Source organism: Hemiscyllium ocellatum, chromosome 19 (assembly GCF_020745735.1).
Source record: "Hemiscyllium ocellatum isolate sHemOce1 chromosome 19, sHemOce1.pat.X.cur, whole genome shotgun sequence".
NCBI lineage: Eukaryota > Metazoa > Chordata > Chondrichthyes > Orectolobiformes > Hemiscylliidae > Hemiscyllium > Hemiscyllium ocellatum.
In genome coordinates this window covers 34226808-34246332 of record NC_083419.1, presented here as the reverse complement: position 1 = coordinate 34246332, position 19525 = coordinate 34226808, and the positions used below count along the sequence as shown (strand labels likewise).

Here is a 19525-nt window from a genome sequence, read left to right as displayed (position 1 = left end):
CAAAAGCATGTAATAAACGTAGAGTAGTAATCTTATGAGTCTTTGACCTAATCTAGATTGGGGAAAAGACATTGTGAAGGGAAGCGAAGGAGAAGAATTTCTGATAAATGCTTACGAATTTTTGGTTGGATCCTGTGAAATCAAGTTGAAATGCTGAAATGAGAGATCATATAGCTAATGGTGTCCACAACATAATTTGACATAAAGTAATTATGGACAGCTATATCTAATACAAAGTGTTCAACTGGAAAAATGCTACTTTCAAGTTAGGAAGCCTAGCACAAATAGGTCGGAAAAAACAATTTCATGGTAAAGTATTCAGGAAATAAACAATTCAGATAGAATGCACCTTCCTTGGAAAATTAAATGCTAGAATATCCAAATATAATAAGCCCCGATGACAAAGGAAATAAAAACCAAAGTTAAAACGCAAAAGTGAGGCTTGCTCCAAATGTCGTGAGCAAAATTCAATTAGTAACCAGGAAGATGAAGTAAGAATATACAGGAGGAAATTTAAATGAAAGTACAAGAGGAAATTGTAGATGGGTCTAGAGGAAACAAAGGGTCACTATTAGAAACAATTAGCAGACAACATTAAATTGAGCTGCAAAACATTTTTGTAACCATTTAAAACGTAGGCTATTTTGCCAGGGAAAATGCACAAAAGTTGTTATGTAGAGGCAAAGGACACGACAAAAGTATTAAATTAGTTCTATACAGAGAGAGCAGATGATGTGAAAGTTATGCTAAAGGAGACTGAAGTTATGATCATTCCTAATGAAGGGCTTTTGCTCAAAACACCACTTTCCTGCTCCTTGGATGCTGCCTGACCGGCTGTGCTTTTCCAGCATCACACTCTTGGCTGAAGTTATGATCAGCATATTAATAGTAAGGATACACCAAAAGGATGCAGTTGGAATGCATTCTAATCATAAATTGCTGAAAGAAGCAAAGGTAAAAATAGCAGCGGAATTGGTTAGAATCCTTCATTCCTCGGTGGTTGGGTGGGAAAGTTACTGAAACCATTATCTGGAATGAAATTAACTTCTATTTAGAAAGGCATGTGTTAATCAAGGAGAGCCAACACGGATTTGTTAACTGTAATTTCTCATCAATTAACTTGACTGAATTCTTTGAAGTGACAGACAAAGTTTCTGACAGCAATGTGGAAGATGATGTAGATCGAGAATTTTGGATGGCATTTATAAAGTACCACACAGAAGGCTTATTAAGAAATGGAAGCAGATGGAATTCAGGAGAGCAATCATGGTTTTGATGTAAATTTAGCTCAATAAAGGGAAGAAAAGGGAAGATGTAGATAGATCTTTTCCAGAGGATGTTTGCAATGGTGTTCCAAACAATTAGTTTTGGGCCCATTACTCGTTTTCGTAAATAGCCCAGGGTTTGAGGTATAAATTAATTTTATAAAATTTGTAGATGATATTAAACTTAACAAAATCAATCATAATGAGGATGGTTACAGACTTTAGACTGGCATAGAATGATAAAATGGGCAGAAGTATGTTCAATGGAGTTCAAAGTGGACAAGTGTGAAGTGATACACTTTGGACTAAAATGGAAACACAACAGACTAGAAACAGTATGTTTTTGAAAAGTGTAGATGAGCTAAGAGACACTGCTAATTCCATACACATCCTTAATATTATTAGAACAGATTGGTGTTGAGGTGAAAAAAGCATATGAGCACTTTGGTTTATAAACAGAGGAATACAATATAAATGCTAACATTACAGGAAGACCTTAAAAATCACTGATGAGACCATAGCTGGAGGTATCATGCCCAATTCTGGTAATTCCACTTCAGAACAAATGTAAAGGCATTCACAAAATGTAGAAGATGTGTGCCAGGATATCATCAGGAATAAGGTCAAAAGAAAGGAAGACTTGGCAGCAGGAATCGGCTATTCAGCCCTACAAGGGAGCTCCACTACCCGGTTGATCATGGCTAATCCAGTGCTCTACCTTCTTGCACACTTTCCAGAACTTATTTCTCTTTTGTTTTGTAAATATATTTATTAGCTTTTTTTAAATTTTACAAACATATAAAATTATTGCAAAAAACAATAAATCACAAATATCAGTATAATAAAAAGAAAAAAAAACACAAATTACAATACAACTACTATCTACTAACTACTAACCTACTCTATAATACAAAGCAAACCCTAACACCAAAAAAAAGAAAAAAAAACATAAGATACAGAACAGCTATGTTTGCCGCAAGGCTCCCAAACAAAGGAACGGGAGCATTATATACATATCCGTATTAACTCGGGAGACCCCCTCCAGGGCCCAGGGCTTGACAAATCTAATCATCCTGGTTAAACAAATGCCCTAGTTAAGCTAACCGATAAATCTATACTCAAATAACTCAAGTAGGGCTGCCATGTCTTATAAAAATTGTCTGTTGTGTGGTGCACCATGTTTGTGAAAAAGTCCAAGGGGATGTGCTCCATAATTAATTTCTGCCATCCCAGCAAGCCCGGCGGGTTCTCAGACACCAACTCATCAGAATATTCTTCCGTGCACAGTATGCAAGAATATTAAATAGTTTCTTCCCATGCCCGTCTAAAGATGGTAAATTCGGTAGACATAAGAGAAGAGATATCGGGTCTACTTTGACTTCAGTCCTCAATACCCTCCCTATCTCTCCCGCTACAGCGCTCCAATACACATGGAGCCTGTGGCATGCCCAGAAGCAATGGGTAAGAGTACCTACATTTATTTTACATTTGGAGCACACTGAAGATGCCCCTTTTTTAAACTTCGCCAGACGGTCTGGTACCAGATGAGCCCTGTGCAGAACTTTTAATTGCATAGCACATGCCCTGTTACAGATTGAGATCTTTTGAGTATTCTCCCATATGTCTCCCATGTTTCAGAAGAGATCTCCACTCCCAGCCCTTGCTCCCAGACCTCACATAACCGGTTAATATCCTGCCAGGCCCTGCCACCCAGCAGGCGATAGAGGGCATTAACCAAAAGGGTGCTTGTGGAGCATAGCAACAACCTCTCTGGGGCTTATAAGGCTTAGGGAGAAGCCTATTCTACTTCGGGATGAAATCCCTAACCTGAAAAAAATGGAAAAGGTCTCTGCTGGGCAACCCGAATTTGTGGCTCAGTTGCTCAAAAGACATCATAACCTCCCCCTCAAACAAGTCTCCCAAACTAGAAACTCCTCTCACTGTACTAATGACAATGGGGTTCTGGCAGTGGCCCATAACTGTCCTCATCTTATCCATGAACAAAAGGTTAATAAGAGGTCACTTTACTTGGGAGGCCTTAATATCCAGCCATATTGAGTTTGGATCATTACCTACCCAATCACTGACAAAGGACAGCAGGGAACTCAACTGATACCTTCTGATGTCTGGGAAATCAACTCCTCCCCCTCCATGAGGCAACTGCAATTTAGTAAGTTTGATGAGGGGCCACCCATGATGCCAGACAAAGGAACCAAACCACCCCATAAGCTTCCGCAACATTGACCTGGGAAACATTATAGGGAGCATATGCATGGGATAAAGCAACGAGGAAGAACATTCATCTTAATGAGAGATTTTCGGCCCAGCCATGAAATTGGAAGAGCCTCCCATCTCTGGAGATCTCACCTAATATTGTCGAGCAAGTGAGCAACGTTAATCTGAAATAACAGATCAAACTTGGGGGTAATAAAAATGCCTAGGTACGGAACCCTGCCCGTGACCACTTAAAAGGGAACTTAGAGCCACCTTTAGCTTCTGGCACATCGTTAAGATTCCCCAAAGGCATAGCCTCCGATTTTGCAAAGTTAATCTTATATCCTGAAATAGCCCCAGATGAAGTGATATATTGTATTTAAGGGGTAGGGAGGTGATTGGGTTTGATAAAAACAGAAGGACATCATCCGCATACAGTACAATCTTGTGTGCCCTCGATCCCACTTCCGAAGCGGTTATGTGGATGCTCTGACGAGTAGCCTCTACCAACTGTTCTATCACCAATGTAAACAACAACGGTGAGAGGGGGCAGCCTTGCCAATCGCAAAATTCCCAGACTTCACCCCATTGGTGATGACTGTGGCCAGAGGGTGGCGATATAAAACCTCCACCCATCGAGCAAAGACCCCACCCAACCCAAACTGTTCTAAGACATAAAAAAGATACGGGCATTCCACCCAGTCAAATGCTTTCTCTGCATCTAAGGAAATCACCAAACCCTGAATCAATCATTGCTGACAAACTTGGACCATATTCAGCAACCTTCTAATATTATTAGAGGACCTATGGCCCCTTATAAAGCCTATCTGGTTCTCTTTAATAATATGGGGCAACACCCTTTCCAATCTCAGCGCCAGGATCTTGGACAGGATCTTGAAGTCTGAAGTTAATAGAGAGATAGGCCTGTATGAGGCACACTTCTCAGGACCTTCCCCTTCTTAAGAATTAAGGAAATATTAGCTTCTCTCAAAGATGGTGGTAGGCATTCATGCGTATAGGAGTGATTGTACATCTCCAACATTGGTCCTGACAGAATCCCTATAAACTCCTTATAAAGACCATCAGGGCCAGGTGCTTTCCCACTCTGACGTTGCCTAGCAGTCTCCTGTATTTCCTGTATTAAGGAGAGAGGCCTGTTCCAAGGTTACCCCTGGAAGGTCCAGGTTCTTAAAAAAAGGTCTCCATTTTAGCACTCCTGTCTTCGCAACGTTCACACCGATATAATTCAGAGTAAAAGCTCTGAAAAACCTCATTGAACTTTTTAGCATCGCATTTCAGGACCCCGGCACTGTCTCTGCAGTAATGGATTGGGGAGCACGCTTTTTCCTAGTCAGGTATGCTAAATACTTCCCTGGCCTATCCCCATATTCGAACAGCCTCGTGATCAGAGATAGCTATATTCCCAATTTTACAACTCATAATTGAACCCAGAATGGCCGAGGGAGCCAAAAAGTGGTCAATCCTCGTGTGACATTTATGTGGGTTTGACAAAAAGGTGAAGTCCCTGCCGGTAGGGTGAAGACATCCCCAAATATCTGCCAGCCCCAACTCCTCGCATAAGTCAATCACCTGCTTGGCCTGCGAAGAAATAGTTGGGGGTCCACAAGGCATCCTGTCCACTGTCGGATCCAAAAGACAATTAAAATCCCCCCCCACCTATAATAATGTGTCATGTTCCAAAGCACTCAACTTAGAGAAAGCACTAATCAAACATTTGAGGGGATGCGCCGGAGGACAGTAGACGTTTAAAATGCCATATTCCTCCCCATGTATCATGGCTTTAAATATCACAAGCCGTCCCTGCTCATTCTTCACCTGCTCTAATAACGTGAACGGAAGATTTTTCTGGATAAGTACCACCACTCCCCTACTTTTAGTCGTAAAGGATAAAAAGAATACCCGCTCGTAACCCTCCTGCTGTAGTTCAGGTTTCCCCATCATCAAGATGGGTTTCCTGCAACAAAGCTATATCAACCCTTTCCCTCTTAAGGCTAGAAAGCACTTTTTTTTCTGTTTAACAGGTGAATGACTTCCCTTAATGTTCTAGGTGCACCATTTAATAACACACTTCGCCATATCCTCTTTCAGACACCCTTGAACCCCTCTGAGGGAGAACCCTGCTTACAAAGCACCGAGCATAATTAAATAAAGATTCATAGAATCGAAAAACTATATATATAAAAAACTACTCTACCATAACTATAAACAACTATTACGACCAAAAAACTACAAAGAAAATCAACAATAGAACCTTGAATGGAAGATTCTTTCCCCTGCCCATAGGGGGCATTCATCCTACCCATCCTCTCTTTCACAGCTCCTTCAAACCTGGACTGTGCCCCAGCCTTAGGCCAGAAAAAAACAAGGAGATGATCCTTAAATCAAAAGACAAAATCAGGATGAGCACTCCACCCATCCCTGGCTTCATGACACCCCTACTTGTGACTGAAAGAGAAGCAGAACAAACAAAAAAAAGGGAGAGAGACAACAAAGAACATCCACTAAATTTCCCATCAGAAAATCCAGTTATTAAAAAAAAGAAACAACTTATTCCAAAGTCTTTTCCCTCCTTTCCAAAAAGGAAATTATTAGGGAGAAAGAAAGGAATATAAAAAAAGGAAGGGAAAACATGGGGAAAAATAGAAAAGAGAACAAACATTAACCATATTCTTCAGGCCAATCCGTCTATTTTAAAGTGTCCACAAAGTTTTAGCCTTATCCACCGAGTCAAATGTATAAACTGATTCCTCATGGCTGAAACAAAATACTGCAGGGTATCTCATGGAGTACTGGATGCCCAGGTTCCTCAGCATCTTTTTAACTTCATCGAAGGACTTCCTCTTTCGGATTACAGCTGCTGAAAAATCCTGGAAAAACATGACTTTTGACCCTTTGTACAGCAGTGCCTGTGGATCTTTTCCCAGGGATCTGGAGGCTTCTATGTCTTTTTGCATGTCCTTATATGAGTGCAGGTGCACTAGGATCAGACGGGGACGCTGCACTGGCCCTGACCTGTGCACTGTAACCCAATATACCCTTTCAATATGAAGCTGGCTGGACTCGATGTGAAGGCCCAAAAACTTCAGCAGCCAGTTTTTAAAGAAGCTGACTGGGTGCTCACCTTCAGGGAGCCCGACAATTGGGAGATTTATCCTCTGACCTCGATTTTCGAGGTCATCGATATGGTCTCGCAAGGCCCGCACCTCTCGCTCCATCACCTGGATCCAACTGGATGAAGACTCCATCGCAGCTTCCGAGGCCTTAGTTCGACCCTCCACCTCCTCCAGCCTCTCCCCGAGGCCCTGGATCTCCTGTTCATGCTTCTGCAGCATGGATGCAATAGGTTGGACCTGGGCACGAATCTCCCCACAGATTTCCTCAATCGCAGCCGCAACTTTCAAGGTAAGTCTCTCCATTACCGCAGCCAATTCCTGAGAGTCTGTCAGGTCCCCTGGCCGGGGGGGGGGGATCAGGAGAGGGTGCTGCTGCTGCAGCTCTGGTGTTGTAGGTGCTGCAGGGGAGTGTCCTCCCTGCTGCTGTTTGCTTGCTCCTTTTCCCTTTGGCATCCTTTCCACTCCAAATATTAACAAATATGTGTCCTGTAAGGTTTTAAACTAATAGTTTCACCACATAAGTTGGCCAGGGATGGCAAAAAACACCGGTGTGCCTTGGCTGTTAGGCAGAGCTGTCCACAGCAACTCTACAGAATCGCTGCCATCTTGCTGAGTCCCAGAATTTATTTTTCTTAATGGTGACATGTATATGCACTCAAAAACTAAGCACTCACAGGTGTCTAGTGTAACAAATTGCAAAAACGTACAATCAATGTATTAAAATATATTTCTTTGTGTCAGTCCTAAATGGTTGACATGTTATTCTGAAACTGTGTTCCCATTGTTCTTCATCCTCATGTTAGGGGACACAAACCCCTAGTATTTAGCTTGTGCCCCTTTAAAATGTTATGATTTATAATGAGATCACCTCTCAACCTTTGAAACTCAAGGCCTAGTCTACGTGATCTCACCTTATATGACTATTCCATCATTCTAGTAATCAGTCTAGTGAATCCTTATAATGCTTCCTCTTAGACAAGTTTAATCCTTCTTTTGGTAAGATGATACCACAACAATATAAGTTCTTAATATGTGGTCTCACCATGGCTCTAAACAATTGTAGTAAGACTCTTTACATCTATACTTCAATCCTTTTGTAATAAAAGCTAACTCAAAATTCTGCTTTTCTATTTTTTTATCCAAAATGAATAACTGCACGATTGCCCCAAATGATATCCCAATTGCTATGTTCTTGCTCAATAATTTCAATTGAGTATATTCTTTCGCAGTCCCTTTGTATCCTCCTCTTAGCAAACTTTCCCACACAACTCTATATTGTCTGTAAACCTGGATGTGCTACACCTACTCTCTCATTCAAGTTATAGATATAAATGGTAAGTAGCAGACATCCAAGCACAGATGCTGCTAGTTATAGATTGTCAAATCAGAAATGACCCCTGTATTACTACTTTCTATTTTTTGTCCAACAAGATGCGATAAAGATTTAAGTTATATGGAGGGTTTGGAAAAGTCAGGATTGATCTCTGTGAAACAGGGACTGCTACAACGTGGCTTAATGAATACACACCAAATAGGAACAGAAGTGGGGTGGTATGGTGGCTCAGTGGTTAGCACCGCTGCCTCACTGCACCAGGATCCGGTTCAATCCCAGCTTCGGGCGACTGTCTGTGTGGAGTTTGCACATTCTTTGCGTGGGTTTCCTCCGGGTGCTCCAGTTTCCTCCCACAGTCCTAAGATGTGTAAGTCAGGTGAATTGGCTATGCTAAATTGCCCTTGGTTAGATGCATTAGTCAGAAGGAAATGGATCTGGGTGGGTTACTCTTCAGAGGGTCGGTGTGGACTGGTTGGGCTGAAGGGCTTGTTTCCACACTGTAGGGAATCTAATCTAGATTGTCGGTCCACCATTCAAAAAAGATCATGGCTGATCTGATTGTCCCTCAAATCCACTTTCCTGCTGACACTCAATATCCATACGTTTTTGACTAACAAAGGAATCAATCTCCCTCTGACACTCAATGATCCTGCCTCCACCATTCTCCAGGAAAGTGACTTTCACTGACATATGGCTCTCAGGGAGAAAAGGTCCTTCAACTTCACTTTAAATAGGAGACCACTTATTCTTAACTCTGTCCCCAGTTCCAATTTCTCCTACAAGGTGAAGCATCCTTTCAGAACTTATCCTGTGAAGTCCCCTTCAGATATTATGTTTCTTCTGACTCCAATGGATATTGGCTTAAAGTGCCTAAATTCTCCCCATAAGGTAAACCCTAACCCAGAAATCAATTCTGTGGAGTTCTCTGGACTAAAAGATGCTTTCAAAATTGTGAGAGATTTTGGTGAAATAAATAGTGAATAAATGGTTAATGGGTAATGGGTATTAACTTAAGGTCATAGATTCATAAATATTGACAACAGATTTAGCAAGGAAATTAGAATTTCTTTTCATTTAGAGAGTTGTGAGGATCTGAATGCTCTACCTGAAAAGGTATTAGAGGTTGGCTCCCTGAATAATTTTAGAAGGGTGTTGCATAGATGGTTGACCATGAGGTATTGCCAGATTTGCAGACAAAAAAGCAGGTCTAAGTAAAACTGCTCTTTCAAAATGCTCGCACAAACATGATGAGCCAAATGGCCTCTTTCTTTGCTGTAGATTTCTATGTTCCATCTAACATTCCAAAAGAAGAATGGTTACCATACCTTTAAAATGCTGAACTTAATTTGGATGATTAAAGTAATGAACTGAACATTTCAAATTAGTCCCTAAATGGTAAGACACCATGGTCCCTCCAAATCACTGGGCTCCACTGAGAGAGATAACTAATGGTGATTTTACCCAAGGGTCACCACAGCTGGTATAGGAATTAAACCCACGCTGATAGCTTTACTCTGTATTGCACACCAGCTGTCCAGCTAATTGAGCCAAATGATCCCTTCCAATAAACTGTAAGATCTTAATGCTTACATTTAACGTAAAAAAATTGAGAAAGCCCTATTAATTCAGTATTATGAAGATGTGGGTGTATGAAGGGCTTATGCTCGAAACGTCGAATTCTCTATTCCTGAGATGCTGCCTAACCTGCTGTGCTTTGACCAGCAACACATTTGCAGCTGTGATCTCCAGCATCTGCAGACCTCATTTTTTACTCGTACTATACCTTTAAAAGACTAAAAGCTAGCAATGACAGCACCAAGTGTTCTCAATAAGGCACACAGAGTAACATGAGCTCTAGCTACTGTGGTAGCGAGTTGCCTGGGAAGGACAAAAGAGATTTGAATTAGGTCAGTCAGTTTAAATTATACCCTGAAAAATACCAAATTCCAATCAAGTTTGAATTGAGCATACTGACAATTTTAAAAGCCAATGACACAATCCGATGTTTTTTGGGTATAAGACTGGGGAAAATTGAACAGTTGGGAGAAGAACTGCCACCAAACCAACAGCTATAGACTGTTAGTCACAACTCTCTGAGATGTACCTGTCTAGAGAAGGAGTTTGCACAGAGAAAAACCTCAACACTGACCTAGAGAGCCAATCTACGGACGAAGATAAAGAGAAGATTCAACCACTGGCTGGTCAAATTTACAGAAAAATTTGAATTTTCCTGGAAATCTTAATTGGGTGTTTTATCAGGCTAGTATTATAGAAGAGAAGATAACGATAGATTAGAGAAAGGAGATGTAAATAGTTGAGTTAATTATTCTCTCTTATACTTTCAGAAATAAAGTTGTAAATTTTTACTTTAAATAGTTCTTGGTCACTCAAAGTTTTACAGATTAATCTTTTCCGTGTTTCTGGTTTTCAATTAAGCAGGAGGGCTTATCCCTTGACTTAACATCAGCATATAGCAAAAATATTCTTTCATCTTAGTTACAAATTGATGTAAGCTACAACGCAAACCTGAGGAACAAGCTGACTATATGAAATTTGTCTGTGATTTAAAAAAAGTTAACTTACTCAAAGATATCTCTGCTCATATCTGAACTCAGTTCTCCTGAGCCAGAGGTGGGGACATTACTACTGTATGAGAATCTCATTAAATCCTTCTATAATTGACAAATGACATTTAACATCCAAGTCCTTAAAACAAACCACTGAAATTAAAGTGAATATTTTCTGCTACATTCCTTGCAAATATTGTCAACTTAGTAAACAAAAAAAACTTACTTATTGCACTCCTTCAATTGATAATATTTGTGTATTTAATTAAGACGGCATCCAAAAGCTTGGTTACTAAAAATTATTTGTTTTAGTCATGAAAGCAGATTTCATTTAAAGTCCATTGGCCATGTTGCTACTTGCACCTCAGCATACACTAAGGAATTCTATTCCCAGCTCCAACTTATCCATCATCTCACTTCAACTTGTCTTCACATCTACTCTGATGTCAAGTCAGTGATACATAAAAGTAGCTCTAACTGAACATCGGGACAATGAAGGTCATTATTTGCAGGCTCTGCCAAATTTCTGTTTCATTTCTCCACCTTGAACCCTATTTTCCACCCAAATGTGACCTGACTCCGGAAACAGTCATATGCTTTTAACACCCAATATTAGGCCCCTTATAAATTGGAGCTTGTTGTAACACTATTATTAACATTTTGAGGCCATTATGGCACTATTAAAGGTAAGTCGTGTTTTTAATATTCTAAATGTTACTAATTAAGAAAAAAACTCAGTTAATAATTAATAAATTTTAAGGAAATGAATGGTGGGAGAAAGGAATTGGATTTTTTTTAGAAACAATTTGAGATTTTAGAATACCAGGTGAATACATTTCTACCTCACCCAAAAACATGACAGAGATTTACTTGAAAGGAAATTCATTTGTATATCAAGCAATCCACTGAAAGGAATGTAAATACACTATAAATAATTTAGCATAAACTTATAATACCTTTGAAGGAAAAATGAGTCAGCTATAGGCACGTAAAAGAAATTGAGATAAAAATAGTATTAAATAATAATAACGTAATGAGAAATGTTTGATTCTAAGAAAGTGCTACACTTGCAGGAAGATTGCACTTTTTGCATGGCCTTTAATATATTGTATAGAAATTTACATCCGCAGTAAATTACAATGCAACTTTTACTAGGAACTTTCAAACATAGCAATTCTTATATGTAAAGACCAAAGTGAATCCAGTCCACCATCTCACATGCTGTTGATTGCATGATGCAGTGAGATTGGAGTTACTGATTAATCAAGTAATCAATCTATAATTCACTGAGAGTTGACACAAGGAAAACTCCATTGGTAGGGAGCTATGAGAAACATAGCTTCAAACACAGCTTATCTTCACAAATATACAATCCTCAAACACATCCAGTAACCCATAAACTGGATCCCAAAACACTTTTTTCTAAAAGAAATCTGGTGATTTACATTTACATGATTCAAGACTAGCATTTGATTACAAGCAATACCCAGCTGTTTATTAAGCTCCTGATGTGATTTTAATTCTCATGTTTAAATTTCTCATTTTAACTCTATGCACAGGAGAATTCATGCACCATTTAAAATGTGAACATGAAATGGAAGTAGAAAAGACTTAAACCAAGTTGTTTCAAATCACAAGGAGTTAGACTTGACTTTTACTGATAAAAGCTGGGCTAAAAAGACATCAACAGATTACCAAAAATGTTAGACCATTTTGCCAATTTTTTTTCTGGTTTACTGACACATGTATATTAGATTTTGCCAGTTAATTCACACATTACAGTAATCAATAAGATTGAATTGTAATTACTCACTCTACATATTTTAAATGTCTTTAATTGCTTTCAGCATTGGAAATGTTTTTACTTTCTTTTGAAGAAAGCTTTTTTCACTTCGATATACTTTTAATATTTAGTAGACGTTTTGTCTTCAGTTATTGTATTATTGTCTGCCACAGATCTGTATGAATCACATATAAAGCACATACATGTTTTCTTTTATTTGCATGTCTTTTAATTTCCTAACTCAAATAAGTCTTCTAATCATGCTCACTGCTGAAAATTAAAGAGAATAAAAACTAATTGTCTGCTCAGAAGAATTCTATGAGAATTCTATCGAAATCATAGAATTATATAAAAGTTACAACATGGAAATTGACATTCAATCTAACCATTTTGTGTTGGTGTTTAACATCCATACGAACAGTAGCCCTATTTCCTCTATTCTTACATTCATTTAACAATAATGTTGCCACTGCTTAAAGCAATGAAGCAATTTTCTCTATTCTGAAACATGTCAAGGTCCCTTTTTAAATGACTTTAATCACTGTTCCTATCACATCTCTCTAAAGTTTGTTACAAAGATGATAAAATGCTGTTAAAAAGAATGCTTAATAGCATTTAACCTTAGAAATACCAACCAAAAGGTATTGCTTTAATCACAGAGAATTAGATAGTGATTGCGGTATTAGATGAGATATTAAAAAGTTTAGCTTTCCTTGAAGTTGATGAGTCACCAGAACCAGAAGGAATGCATCTGAGGATGCAGATGGAAATAAATTTGATGGAGGGAATTTTAAATCACAAAATGAGTAAATATTTGCTCTGAGGCAGGGAGAAATTGGGGCAGGAGTGGTAAAGCAATTGCTATTTTGAGATCTGGACACCATCTTTAACTTTCTTCACAAACAAAAACAAAAATTGATGTCAAAAACTTTGTTGCTCCAGAAGCATTTGTAGGAAGATAGCAAAGTTAACATTTTGAGTCCGGTAACTCCTCATCACAACTGGAGAATCACCAGACTTGAAAGTTTAACTTTACTTGTTCTCCGCAGATGCTGAGAGACCTGCTGAGTTTTGCCAGCAATTTCAGTATTTGTTTCAGACCTCTAGAATGCGCAGTTCTTTGTTTTACTTTCTTTCAGTTGGTTTCCCAGCCACAGCTAGCTGATTAACAGACTGTTGGCTGAGTGGGAACTTGAGAAGATAAATTAAAAGACAAAAGGAAGTGAATGAGGAAAGAACAGCCACAAACATTAAAGGGAATCCAAAATTTTAAAGGCAGGTCAGTAGTAAAAGTTAAAGGATGTTAGAAGGCTGACTGAAGACAAAAACAGAATCTATGCAAAATGGGATCTACAGATAAATACAGAGACCACAGCTGAACTGTTAAGTGAATACTTTGCAAATTTAGCAAAGAAGGTATTGCTTTAATCACAGAGAATCAGATAGTGATTGAGGTATTTGATGAGATATTAAAAAGTTTAGCTTTCCTTGAAGTTGATGAGTCACCAGTACCAGAAGGAATGCATCTGAGGATGCAGATGGAAATAAAGATGAGACTTATGGAGGTACTGATCATAATATCCTAATACAGGGTATATCTGAAATAGAGAGGTGGTTTCAGATCATTAAGAATGTCACGAGTTCACAAGAGCTTGTAGGGATACTTCCAGCATCTAAAAACCAGCTAATTTAACCAATGGTGGGAAAGCTATTAGAAACAATGATCAGGACAAAACTAACAGCCATTTGGACATATGTGGGTTAATTAAAGAAAGCTGGATTTGTTAAAAGCAAATCATATTTAACCAATTTTTCAGTTTTTTTTATGAGGTGCAAGGTTGACAAGGCTGAAGCGTTTAATGTGATGTACATGACCTTCCAAAAGACCTTTGATAAAGTGACAAATGATAGGTCTGATGGAGTAAAAGAGACAGTGGCAGAGTGGATGCAAAGTTTGCTGAACAGAACAGTGACAAGAAACACAAAGGAGGTTAATGATTGTTTGTCTAGAGAAAAGTATACAGTTGAATCCCCCATGTATTCGTACTTGGACCTCTATTTCTCTTGGTATATTTTAATTGTTTAAACATAGTGTACGAGACACAATCTGTCAAAATTTGCACATGACATGAAATATTCTGAACTGTGAACATAACTTTTGCATGAAAAAGGGTGTTGGCTAGGTAATGTATAGACTTGCGGTCACTGATAAAATTTAACACAAATAAGGTAAAGTGATACATTTTGATAAGAAAATTAAAAGGCAATATAAGCCAAAGAGTAGGATACTAAAATGGATGCTGAACAAGAGACACTTGGGAGAATATGTTCACAAATCATTATAGTTGACAGAATGGTTATAATGTTAGAACATACAGGATTTTGGATTTAATAAATAGAAGCATTGTGCTTGAAAACAATGAAATTATAATGCATCTTTAAAAACATCTGGTTGAGCCTCAGTTGGGTAGTGTCCAATTCTAGGTGTCTTGTTTTAGGAAGAATGGACAGTATTCAGAAATGGTACAGAAAGACTCATAGGAATGGTTCCATGTATAAGGAACTCCCACTATGTGGACAGTTTGGAGAAGTTGGCATTATTTTCCCAGGAGAAGGGAGAATATGATTAGATTAGATTAGATTCCCTACAATGTGGAAGCAGGCCTTTCGGCCCAACAAGTCCACACCAACTCTCTAAAGCATAACCCACCCAGGCCCATATCCCTCTGACTAATGCACCTAATATTATAGGCAATTTAGCATGGCCAATTCATCTGACCTGCACATCTTTGGACTGTGGGAGAAAACCGGAGCACCTGGAGGAAACCCACACAGACACAGGGAGAACGTGCAAACTCCACACAGACAGTCACCCAAGGCTGGAACTGAGCCCGGGTTCCTGGCGCTGTGAGGCTGTGGTGCTAACCACTGAACCATCATGCTGGAGGTTGAGAGGAAATTGAATTGAAATGCTCAGACTCATGAGGGATACATGCATTGTGGATAAAAATAAATTGGTTCCAAAGGATCGAGAATGAGAGGGTACCAATTTACAATGATTGGCTGACAAAGCAAATGCAACGCCAGAAAAAGTTTTCTTGAGATGATATTCCCTGGAATATGCAGACTAATTTATGATCTTTCAAATGGAAAATGGATAAACTGATGAGAGTGATTTGCAGGTAGACCAAATGCGTGTTAGGGTGGGAGGGGAGGACATTGGTATTGGGAGTGGTGGGAGTGATCATTGGGTAAATGATGGTGGTCAGGAGAGCTGATGGCAGAGGGAATCAGATTAAGTGGGGAGGGGGAAGAGTCCAATTATGGAAAGGATTTGATCACTGGGGTTGGGGGAGAGGTGGTTGGTGATCTGTGTTCATGCTTTCGCAAAATAGATGAGCAGATGGTGCTGTGTGTTGGTCTGATGGTTGAACAATGGGAAACCTGGTCAACTCTGGTTAAAAATAGAACTTCCGTTAAATCAAGGCATGTGACCACAAGAAATATGTACAGGAGTAGGCTTTTCAGCCACTCGAGCCTGCTCCATTATTCAACAAGATCATGGCTGATCCAACATTCCTCCTGTCCACTTTCCTGCCCTTTCCCTGGAACCCTTGATTCTCCTACTGATCAAAAATCTATCTTAGCCTTAAATATACACAAGAACGGTGTTTACATTGCTCTTTGTAGCAACGAGTTCCAAAGACTTGCAGTCCTCTGAGAAAAGAGGGAAGAATTCAGTAATGTTAAAAACTGCATGACTTAGAAAAATCCCTCTCCCCAAAGCCCTGGGCCACAAAAGTGCCTTCCCACTCATCTCTGAGCTAATAGTAATCCTGCATGTTTGATTACCAGTGTTAACATCTCTTGCTGTTTCAAACAGCCAAACAAATCAGATATATCCCAATGTCTCATCATTTTAAAACCTGTATTGTATCCATCCTCAGTCCATGCTTCTCCAATGTAAATAAGACACTGACAACATAACTTCATTTCCACCCAATGCATACTCTGATATCCTGTATATTGGTCAAACCCTTTGAGCAATGTCCTTTGTTCTAAGCAAATAACCTATATATAAATATTCAAATACCAAGTATAAGGAAAGGTACAATTTGAAATATGGATTTTTATGTCTTCTTACTGTCAACAGATTTTTTTTGTCAGCATGCGTTATCATAGTAGATTAGATTAGATTACTTACAGTGTGGAAACAGGCCGTTCGGCCCAACAAATCCACACCGACCTGCCGAAGCGCAACCCACCCATACCCCTATATTTATCCCTTACCTAACACTACAGGCAATTTTAGCATGGCCAATTCACCTGACCTGCATATCTTTGGACTGTGGGAGGAAACCGGAGCACCCGGAGGAAACCCACGCAGACACGGGGAGAACGTGCAAACTCCACACAGTCAGTCACCTGAGTCAGGAACTGAACCCGGGTCTCAGGCGCTGTGAGGCAGCAGTGCTAACCACTGTGCCACCGTGCCCGCCACCAGTAGAAACTACTCTCCAATCAGTGCAGAGAAGAAGACGGATGGCTGGTTGAAAATTACAAAGCAATTATTCAGTCAAGCAGTTCTGTGTCATTGAGAGAGAAATTAGACTTATTTATGATTGTCAGAAAATCCCAGCTTCCAGAAAATCCCAGAAAATTCAACTTCCACCCAATTTGCTTTTCTGTCACTTCTATTCTGAAATTGTTCAGAATTGTCCAAATCACTTTACACTCTATGAATAACTTGTTAAAGGGTAATATAGGAGGCAAGGAGCATAACCCAGTCTGTGCATGGTAAGTTTCCCCAAACCAGCAAATGAATTGGTTGACCAGGGAGCCTGTTTTACTTTGTATACATTGTTAGTTGAATACAGATTTTGATGGGACAGTACTAAAGCCTCAAGCTTCTTTTGCCCTATTTCTATGGGTGTTCACACAGCCAGCAGAAATGACCATGGTGATCAGGAGCAGAATTTCAGCCACTGGCCAACTCAATTTGAACACTGTCACTGCTATCAACTAACACAGTGTCAATCACAGGTCAAACTGGAATTGCTGTCTCCAATCTGTTTACGTCAGTGACACACACGTGACCTAATTGAGGTGGTGTCTGATCGGGGCAAGAGTTAAAAAGAGCAATGATGCCAAAGGAACGTTTCCATCATATTAGTGATAGCACAGCAAGACATGTCAGAACACAGGAAGTATAACTATCATCATTGAGAGGAATAATAATATTTTCTGCGTGATTTTTCAAATTAATTAAATGAGCATCCCCATCCCCAGTTAGGACGAAACAATTTTAATTGGGAAGAATTATTTTGTTAATTCGAATGTGCTTATATACAGAAAACATTTTCCTGTTGTTTGGAATCTGAAAGTCCACAAAGCCCGGAAACAGTGAACATGATTAACCCTTCCAGTGTCTGCAAAGCGATGCAATATTTAAGGGCTGTACACTGGCTCATACTTCCAGTCTCCTCACCTGTATGATGTCTTTAGGCAGCTTTTTAAGTTTCGATCATCGAGTTCTTCTGGCGATTTTCCGTTGGCGTTGGGGTCACCTTTCTTGTGGCATAAAACCACGTAATTTTTATGATCGTTGTTTGCCCAGTAAACAGCACCTGGCGTTTCATAGCGAATTGCAAATTCGATTTTGGCCCCGTCCTTCAGGTAAGGGGGGACCAGTGAAATTTTGAATATAAACTGGTCAGTCTCACCATCACAGGAATCAGCCACATAATCAGCCAGAATGTCATAGTAACTCTCCCAATGATTCAATGTCATCCGGATATACACCAGCTTTTCATACGATATGTTCAAGACACGGATGAGTCCCTTCATGCAGGTTGTTCCCGGAGGAAACTCTGTCGATTCCAGTTCCACTTTCTGACTGTAAAGTTTCTGCATCAGGTCGTCAGGGGAGAAGGGGAGTTCAAACAGCGGGAGTAAAAGACATTCCTCAAGGGGCAAGCGATCACCTGGCAGCTCCCCACCCAGTGTGCCGGTGGGCAAATCCCATTTGTCAAATTCTCTGACAGACACAAGTTCGAGACCAAATGCATCAGCAAAGGAAACTTTTCGATTCGGGGTCGGGGGAGGTTCTGGGCCCTCGTCTGAGGAAGAACTCCGTCTTCGTGGAAGCGGGGAAGATTTTGGCTTGATCCAAATTTCATTCGCGTCTTCGTCCTCAGCAAAAACATCATCTTCAGCTGGCAGACCCAGTAAACTGACTGCAAAATGCTGGTTGGGGACTTTATCCGCCGACTCCATTAGTGTGTCTAAAGTTTACCGAAGCAAGACCTCTCAACTACTGGCTGTAGATATTTCAGGCAAACACACTTTAACACAACGGCTTTGGTTACAGTTGACATTGTAAAAGAACTCAGGCCTATTAATAGCTCCACTGACTTGTAAACTATGCTCGCCTGCCTTCAGGAAGATTTGCTCCTCTTGACATCAGCGTTGTGTTTTGGCTCCACACAGCGCAGAAAGCTGAGCCAAGCCTCTTTGCACAGATAACACAGGAGAAAAGATTGAAGGGACAAGGGACATTGCTGCATTTAACGAAAGCCAGTCTCAAAAAGGAACTTAATGCTTGCTTTGTCACTTTACTGGGAAAGTAGGCATTCTCGTTTCAGATAAATCTTTACTTCAGTTGAGTTGTTTTGTTGAACATAAATAGGATCACGTATTCGCTCACCGAAGGTGCTGCAAATGCTCAGCAGGTCAGGTTGAGTCTTTGGAGAGGGAGAGAGGGACACGCTGGTCGATGATCTTTCATTAGAACTGCGTCCGCGCAGGCAACGTTCTGGCAATGCTTTCAATTAGGATTAAGAAAATATGGTGTTTCAAAGACATTATCACTGTGTAGTGCGACAGAAAAGTTTACAAGATGCAACATTCCCACAAATCTGCAGAGTTTGTGTCAAGAGAAAGCTGTCAGCATTGTAGGGCAGGAGGTGAAATAGCCCAGTCTGTTCCTCTCTCGACAGTCCTGCTGGTATTTCCAGAATTTTCTATTTTCCATATAGATCTGGAGTCAACCCAAATTGCTTCTGAAAGTAAACAGCAAGACTCCTTAGAGGGGATTGATTCACACACTCTGGTTTGATACTGCACAGACAGTAAATGCAACATTATTAAGAGTTATATTTGCAAAAGAAAACCATGGGTTCACTTAAACTACTTACTCTTTAAATATGTTTAACCTCAATTTAAATGCA

General features: G+C 39.8%; 1 protein-coding gene across 1 annotated transcript in view; it reads right to left on the bottom strand.

Annotated features, from left to right (window-relative positions):
- ppp1r3ab (protein phosphatase 1, regulatory subunit 3Ab) overlaps positions 1-19236 on the bottom strand; it is a 59364-nt gene extending 40128 nt beyond the window's left edge. Inside the window, exon 1 of the mRNA XM_060839813.1 lies at positions 17785-19236. Coding sequence (XP_060695796.1) covers positions 17785-18572 — 788 coding nt within the window. The 5' untranslated portion in view covers positions 18573-19236. The remainder of the gene's footprint in view (positions 1-17784) is intronic.
- Between the last annotated feature and the right edge of the window lie 289 nt (positions 19237-19525).